Below are 9,221 nucleotides of genomic sequence, written 5' to 3' on the forward strand. Positions count from 1 at the left end.
TGGATTGTAAGGTGTTTGTTTTAACTTTTGTTGTCGAATAAGAGGTTATATGACAAAATCACAACCTTAAGTTATGAATGCCTCATTGCCTCATGTCATTGTAGATGTAAACTTTTTTGGTTAAGGGTATGTCCGTATGCATTATCTATTTATATATCTTTTTCTTTTTTCATACTGACAATTGAATAATAAAATTAGTAAACTATAACTAATTCATAGTATAGGAAAATTTTTTGTTCAAGGTGTACACTAACATAAATGTTTTATTTGTATTTTATTTTTTTACACTACCAAAAAGAAAAATAAATGTATAGCTCTCTATGTATCAAAAGGCTCGTAGTCAAGAAGTATCAAGGTATATACATAATGATCGTCCTACACAAGTGGTTGCGCGCGGTTGGTTATGTGATGAACAAAGCCAGGTTTGAATTTAGAAATAAGATTAGAGGGTGTGTGATTATGACTATGACAATGACTATAACTAATTCATAGTATAGGGAAATTTTTTGTAAAGTTAGTAAACTATAACTAATTGAATAATATAATTAGTAAACTATAACTAATTCATACTGCAATTGAATAATAAAATTAGTAAACTATAACTAATTCATAGTATAGGGAAATTTTTTGTTGAAGGTGTACACTAACATAAAATTTGTATTTGTATTTTATCTTTATACACTACCAAAACGAAAAATAAAAATAAATGTATAGCTCTGTACATACGAAAAGAGGCTCGTAATCTAGAAGTATCAAGGTATATACATAATGATCGTCCTACACAAGTGGTTGCGCACGGTTAGTTATGTGGTGAACAAAGCCAGGTTTGAATTTAGAAATAAGACTATGTGAATGTAAATAACTCAAATAAATAAATTAAAGCATGGGAATAAATTTATATTATTATTTTTTTCTTACTAGTTATTATTGATTGTTGATATTAACTATATAGGTTATTTGAGTTAAGTGTCATTTTAGTACCTATGGTATGGTCAATTATGCAACTTTGGTATTTATTTTTTATTTTGTGCAAATTGCTACCCCAGTTTCAAAAAACTTGCATTTTTAGTACTTTTTTTCTAACTCCGTTTATTTTTTCCGTTAAGTCAGAGATAATTTGGTAACTTCGTTATTTTCTTTGTTTTTTCCATTTCTTTTAAACGCTTATATGTTGTAAACGCCAAATCCACAATCATAACATTAAAATCCAAATCCTAAATCCCCAAACCCTTTCTCCATATCCATCATAGGGTTTGAGGTTTTACGATATTTTGGGATTTAGGATTTGGATTTTAATGTTTTGATTTGGGGATTTAGGGTTTATAAGCTATAAACGTTTAAAAGAAAAGAAAAAAACAAAGAAAATAACGAAGTTACCAAATTATCCCTAATTTAACGGAAAAAATAGACGGGGTTATAAAAAAATACTAAAAATGCAAGTTTTTTGAAACTGGGGTAGCCATTTGCACAAAATAAAAAATATGTACTAAAGTTGCGTAGTTGATCAAACCACATGTACTAAAATGGCACTTAACTCTAACGATTATATACCTTCTATTTAAGAAAACAAAATCAAAAGAAAATATTTAATTCCACAAATAAACCGGTTAATTGAACCTTAAACAACTCCGACAAATATTTTTTTCTCATTCCTCGCCTTCTAGATACACCAAATTTTAACGAGACAAACGGCATGGAAAACTTTTTCTTTCCCTTTAGGCAACCGCGAATTTGTATATAACTCCGACAAATCCCAAATACAAGAGGAGCATATTTGCGGCACCTTACACTAGAGGCGGGCAGATAAACCGGTTAACCGAACCGACCGGAAAGTCAAACAGAAACCGAACCGGTTTGAAACGATTATGTATAAACCGGTTTGTAATTTTGCTCCACCAAAACCAGTTCCAAACCGAACCGAAACCGATTGTAACCTGGTCAAGAAACTGTGTGACATCTGCCCCGATCCGACCCGACCCAGGTACCCGTTTCTCTGACCCGATCTCTTTCTTTTGTGATTTAATATTTATTTATACTTATATTTTTCTTCTTAATAATAATAATATATTTTTTTCCTTCCCGCCTCTCTCTCTCTTTCTTTCCGCCGTCCCGTCCCTCTTCTTCTCTCTTTCCGCCTTCTTTTCCCTCTTGTCGCCGTCCCGCCCTTAAGCCTTGAACCCCTCTTAACCTTTTTCTGTCCTTTGTTCCTTCCCGCCTAAGGTTGTCTGCGCAGCTCCAAGCGCCAGACCCCTTACAAGAAAGCCTGCGTGAAGACCACCTGTTACTGCAATACGCGAGACGAACTGTCCCCGCAGCGCGCTAAGGATTTTAGTTCTTCCCGCGACGCGCTAAGGAATATAGTTCTTCTCGCGACGCGCTTAGAATTGAAGTTCTTCCCGCGGCGTGCTTAGAAATATAGTTCTTTCCGCGGCGCGCAAATGTTGGTTCTGTCTGCCTTCGCGCTCGCGCACTCTTGACCTTCTCTGTCTGCCTTCGCCCTCGCGCGTGCGCTCGAAGCCTTCTCGCGCTGTCTTGTGTCCTTTCTGTTTTAACTTGCTTGTTTGCTTTTGATATCTTATCTTTTGTGCTGTTGACCTAACCTGTCTTATGTCTGAAAAGCCACTTTTGGCGCAGCATGCGCACCAACCCCATTGGTTGACAGAAAAAGTGACTGACATTATCTTTTGAGATCTGCTTTTCCATGCTTGACCAGTACCTTTATCTGACCCTCCCATGCCTGTTTACTGTTCCCTGTCAGCTTTATCTTGCCCCCTGCAGCTGCCATATCTTTTGCTTTTGGAATCTTTTACTTTTTGGAGATCTTTTCCCCTTTTATAGGGATTGTGTTCCCTAGGGTTTCTCTATAAATAATAATGTTATTTTCCTAACACTACACACACAAAGCACTTAATCTCTCCTGTTCTCTCTTGCTCTTTGCTTTCTCTGCCGTCCTCCTCTCTGCCTCCGTCTTCCTTCCTGTTCTGCCCTGCTTTTCCGGTAATATATATTATATATAATAATTTACTTATTAATTATGCTAACTTATAATCAAGACTTAAAACAAATCATTAAAACAATAATCTTATTTATAGGTTAACTTGTGCTTGTTTAAAGTTGGTTCTTGCTTTATCTTACACCGCATCGTTTATCAAGTGAGTAATCTCGTACCTAATCCCTTTTTATTTTTAATGTTTTGGGATGTTCATGTGTTCGTACAAACTTGAGTCTTAAACTGGTTTATGAACTTTAGTCGCGCAGTATCCCATGTGTTGAGGACGTTTACTTGGCTGTTTATTTGTATGTGTGTATCATTAACCGCTTTGTTCGGCCTATTCCGAAGTTTTCATGGATCCATTAGATGAACACGGGAGACCTATCGTTTACGGTTTTCTTTGTTTACACTTGCACAGATGTTTTCTTGTTTTTGTGCTCATTTGGGAGCACGGATTGAACTATGAACTATGATCTATTTAGGCTTGATCACAATCTGATTACACCCTTGTTAAACACCAGACATACACGTGTTGCGCGCAGTGTTTATTGTTATCTATTATTATCTATTAAACTTGATTTCTCACCAACACGCAAGTGTTTGACGTTTATTTTAACACATGTTCAGGTTTGCAGTAGCTGTTTTGGAGTTCGAGGACACGTAGAAAGTTTTCTTTATTTTGGACCTAGATTAAAATGTATCAAGACAAGTTATTGCTGTTTTATTATTATGATTTATAATATATTGATTTATGATGATTTATGTTATCTTATGTTTACGTTGCGCGTGCGCGAATGAATATATTTATTAAATATTGACACCCAATAGTGTCACGAGTAATGAAACAATATGTGGCGCCCCGATGTATAATCCGCCTTTGGTCGGGGTGTTACAAACTGGTTTCAACCTGAGCATAAACCGGTTTTGACAATTGTTGACCAAACGAACCGGTTCCAACCAAAACCGAAACCATTAACTTCTTGTTTACTAGTTTTCACATATAATATCCAACTATGTTTATCCTGCTGATCATATCTAACAAGATTCTTGTTTACAGTTTTGTGCTAAGAGATAAAACTGTCATTATTAACTTATTATTATAGGAATCTCTTAATATCTTATTTTCTGTTTTTATTCACACACAAGCCTACATAACCATGTCCAAATTCATATCAACACCTCTTCGAATCCTCCGATAACAATAACCTTTTCATCGATCTGTCATAACGAAAACGTTTCAATGGCTAAGGAAATGATCAAAGCTTCTGCCAGAATCTCGAACAACCATGAACACCACCACCGTCACCGTCAGTTAACCAGCTTGAAGCCCAAAGTTTACATTACTCACTCATCAAGCTTCAAGACCCTTGTTCAAGAACTCACCGGGAACAATATCGTTTCAGCCATCTCTCCACCACCACACGAAGCTGACACCCGTGGCTCGTATATTAAACATGAAGACCGTCGTAACACTTCTGTCCTAGAAACCGGGATTCAGATTGATCTTCTTGATGTTGTTTCGTTTGCTAGTTTGTTTGATTAACCAAATGTTTTCAAGATCGTGTATATATCCGTTACAATCTTCCATTGTATGACTATGATCGTGTATATATATGCGTTGTAAAAGGAATTTAAATATGAGTATGAGATTCTTATTGTAATATACTAAACTAGTTTTTCTACCCGGCACGTTGAGCTGGGGCAGCTGACAAAACCCCAGCGTTGAAACCCGGGAGTTGGTAAAATCCGAGCGTTACCACGATGAGTCGACACGAATTCGGTCGGTACCGGCTGCGTTCGTTACAATATATATTAATTTGAGGGTTAAAAATCCCAAAAATCATTCGTCAAATTAACATATTAAAACTTTAACATATAAGAAAACAAAGTATTTAAGACGATGTTTATTTGGTTGGCAAACCCAGGCAGTGGTAAAACCCAAGCGTTGTCAATCCCGAGCATTGAGGTGGTAACTTGACACGAATTCGGTCGGTTTTGATGACGTACCTTACGGTACCGGAACTAAATAACGGAAAATATATATAACTTGAGGTGAGCCCGGGGGGGGGAGGGGGGTTGGTTAGTAGAGTTGTCGGTTATGGGCTTTAAATAATGCTGCGAGATTGCACGAACTCGGTTGGTTCCTTTTAGATTTGTTATAGCCTCAAAACTAAAACAAAAAAAAAAACAGTTTTCATTACGTTTATTATGGTAACTGAACTAAAAATGGTCGCCGACCAATACGGTGCCGCCAAGTGACCTAATATGTCAATTGCGGCACCAAACTTGTTAATTGTATATAGTAATAATATTTAGGTGACATCCACATACCAAAATCAACTAAACATGAAACAAACCGCAATAAAAAACGAGCATTTCAAAATATCATAATAAAGGAAGCCCGAGTACGAAGTATTTACATGAACTCAATACGAAGAAAGATAAACGAGTAACGTGAGTTCTTGGTACCTCTCTTAATTAGGAGTATGAAATCCTTAAGTTGCTCCATTGCAATAACTAATGCGACTATTAGAACCGGGGCCCACATGATTTAAACCCCAAATCCGTATGGTTCGGTCATCACTACCCGAGGCCAGCATATGTGGGTTGACCGGGTTCCAGCTCACACAGTTTACAGCACCCGAATGACCTCTCAATGTTTCAATAAGCTCTCCGGATCTTTTGTGCCATATGTAAACCTACACGCACGTTATAAAAGTTAAGGCGATTAATAACAAAAATATATATTCAGCAAAAGTCGATAGAGCGTTTTTTAACAAATGCCCGGTAAATATATATATATATATGGTAAGGATCCTAAGAGAACCCTTTGGAAATTGAGAATTTTGAGAACCATTTTGAGCCACAAAAAAAACCTCTAAAAATATTATTTAAAAAATTATAAAACAAAATATTTTAAAAAGTAAAGAAACCAAAATTCTTATATTTCATTCCGGTTTCATAAAAAAAAATAAAAAAAAAAACACTTCGTATTATACACGTGTATAATTTCATTTAATCTCTAATTACGCAATGTACGCATATGTACATTATCATTTACCTTAAATTGTACATATGTGTATATAAAAAACATGTATGTACAAATATGTACATATTATACATATGTGTATAATTTAGCTAAACCGAGAGCTTTTTTTTTAATGAAAATGATAAATTAGAAGTTCGGTTTTTTTACTTTTCGTTTTTGAGTTTTTTTTTTTTTATGATTTTTTAAAATTTTTGGGTTTTTTGTGGTCTAAAATGGTTTTCAAAGTTCTCAATTTCAAAAAAGTTCTCACATGATCCTGATCCTATATTATATATACCTGTGAATCTTCACTGCCACTGGCGATAAACGCTTGCTGAAATCCACCAAAGCAGGCTCTAACAATAAAACGAGAACGTTTATGACCCTTGTACTTTGAAACAAGTCGAGTTTCACCATGAATATTCCAAAGGTGTAACTCTTCATTCGCAAGACTAACCAACAACTTATTATCCTCGGATAATGTAAACGAAACTATGGTTTCATCCTCTTTGATCCACTTTTCGACCCCTGAATCTTTGTCAAGAATAAGTATCACATTATCCTTAAAAACCGTTACTACTTTCCCATCAACCGTCATTTGTATGTCCGAGATTTTAATAGTTTTTTGTCCTTCAAAGCAGTCTTTCTGATTTCCATCCAAATCCCACATGATTACGGTTTTATCCGTTAAACCCGAGATAATATATTTTCCATTTGGACACCAACTGCAAGAAACCGAACCGACAAGACCTTTTTCATAAACTTGCAGACATTCACCCGATGAAACGTCCCAACGCCTGATAACTTCCTCTAGACCACACGTTAAGATTTGATTATCACACGGGCTCCATGAAACACTTGAAACGGGCTTTTGGTGTCCCGTTAATCTATGCTTCAACACGAGTCTACCATCCAGATTAACCTTTAACAACAAAAGATAGAAGATATTAATAGGCCACATAGTTAAACAGATAATTAAACTTTCTATAAGCCTTTCCGTAGTTTTTTTTTTTTGGGGGGGGGGGGCGATAAATAATTATCGCCTGCTATCCATGTTTGTTTATTATTATTATTATTATTATTATATGTGTGTGTGTGTGATATAATATATATATATGGCTACAACACCTTTACACCCCTAAAACAAAAACCCACCATTTGCTGACTGGGCGCCACATGACGCAAGTCGTCCAATTTTGTAGCCCCTCCACTACACACAGTCTAACAAATTTGTAATTCTTTTTACAAAAAATTGCATAAATGGTCCCTAGGGTTTTACCATATTGCAAGTTTGGTCCCCAGATTTTAAAAATAGATATCTTAGTCCAAACATTCCAAAAACGTGCAACCCTCTCACAAATATTTGGACTAACTTTGCAATTTTAAATATGAAGACCGAACATGCAATATGGTCAAAGTCAAACCACAAGAACCATTTATGCAATTTTCTCTTTAACTATTAACAAACGAAATAAAACGGATTATGTAAACAATATCACTATAATAATCTAAATCTTTGAATGAAATGAGTTAGCTAAATAAAAGTGTGGCTGTTCAAACAAAAGTATCTTGATTTATAGAATAAAAAATGATTAGCTAAATAATAACAAAATTTTATATTACCTCCCAAATAATTGCAGAACAATCACTAGACGACGAAGCCAAATACTTCCCGTTTTTAGAAAACTTCAAGTACCAAACTTCGTCACGATGATCATGCAGAATCTGCACGGTTTTTGCAGGAGCACTATCTTTTCCACAACGATGATCACTGAACAACGAATTTTCACCGAATAAAGAATTATGAAACAAACAGTTAACATGCTGCGAGTCAATAGCTTGTTCTACTAATTGCAGCAATCTTTTATCCGGTGTCATCATTGTAGAAGGTAATAACTTCTGTAAGTCCTCAAGTAGCTTTGACCTGGCCTTTGACTTGACCAAATTTTGACCATTGTTGACCAGATATGAACGGGACAAAACGAGGGAAGAAAGCTCTCGGACCCTGATTGTGTTTACCGAAAGAGGTTCTATTTCGGTCCTTAATGTTTGCAAAGCGTCCGTAATCTTTTCATCGTCCAAAAGCTCTAAGAACTTCTGTTGTAATATTATAAAGCATGCTAATTTAATAACGGTTTCGTCTACTATGCCAATCTTATGCAAAGAAGCTAAGCTTTCGTCCCAACAACCGTCAAGAATTTGTTTAATAAAAATCGTAACTTTGGATGAATGCAAAGGTACTCCTGATTCTTGTTCAAGATAAGCAGCGGTTTTATTATACCCGAGAGAGTATAATGCTTCGGTTATGATCCGAACAAACTCAGCCTTTTTAACTCCTGTTGAACCGATTAACTCATCATTTACGGTCCGGGCCAGTGAAGAACCCATTGAGCGAGATGAAGGGTATTTTAGTAAATTTCCGTTTGAAAGATCGCTATAGGATGGTTTCAAACGTTTTGCAGGCGGTTCTTCATTTTTTACACCTCTCATGAATTGCCAATCAATCCATATGAACACAGAGATTTTTTAGCTGCAAATAATTTCCTGAATAAAGAAGTTAGAAAGTAAAATAAGTTAAATAACACCAACTCGAGTATAAAGTGTGTAAATTTGCGACACGACACGAAAACACAAACCAAACACGAAATTCGTGGGTTTCGGTTTGGTATAAACGGGTTCGGGTTAGTTTCCATTTAGCTAAACAGGTCGGGTTTGGTCAAACCGATGACTTTGCGGGTTGACCCATTTATTTTACACTTTTTTTAAATGTGTTTTGTGTAATAAATTAAACTGGTTGGGTATCTTATGCTAAAACTTAAAACTAAAAAAAATACTGTAATAATTTTGACACAAGATGTTATAATTAAATTGTAATTATTTTATATAAATTTTTTATGTAAAATTATATATTTTTTAAATCGGGTTAAACGGGGCGTGTTCGGGTCAACCCACAAACACGTTGTTCATGTTCAGGTTCGCGTGTCTTGCAAGATTTTCAGGTTCGGGTCGGGTTAGTTTCAAATACGCGAACCCGTTTAGCTAAACAAGTCGGGTTCAGGTCAACCCATGGGTTTGTGAATTGACCCGTTTTTACCCATTTATTTTGCATTTTTTTTTATAAATGTGTTTTGTGTAATAGATTATAAATTAGTTGGGTATCTTATACCAAAATTTTAAACTAAAAAGAAAATTGACATAAGA

The 9,221-nt window shown here is 35.5% G+C and overlaps 1 protein-coding gene across 1 annotated transcript; it reads right to left on the reverse strand.

Moving 5' to 3' along the window:
- Nucleotides 1-5,186: 5,186 nt before the first annotated feature.
- On the reverse strand, nucleotides 5,187-8,672 carry LOC143589193 (WD repeat-containing protein 26 homolog). The gene is made up of 3 exons (XM_077070026.1): nucleotides 7,644-8,672; nucleotides 6,319-6,942; nucleotides 5,187-5,691 (listed from the first exon to the last, which is right to left on the reverse strand). The coding sequence occupies exons 1-3, from the start codon at nucleotides 8,508-8,510 to the stop codon at nucleotides 5,488-5,490; spliced, it is 1,695 nt and encodes a 564-aa protein (XP_076926141.1). The 5' UTR covers nucleotides 8,511-8,672; the 3' UTR covers nucleotides 5,187-5,487.
- Between the last annotated feature and the right edge of the window lie 549 nt (nucleotides 8,673-9,221).

This window comes from Bidens hawaiensis, unplaced genomic scaffold (assembly GCF_021521415.1).
Source record: "Bidens hawaiensis isolate Kalapana, Puna unplaced genomic scaffold, B.hawaiensis_p1.1 tig00037265_1, whole genome shotgun sequence".
Lineage (NCBI taxonomy): Eukaryota > Viridiplantae > Streptophyta > Magnoliopsida > Asterales > Asteraceae > Bidens > Bidens hawaiensis.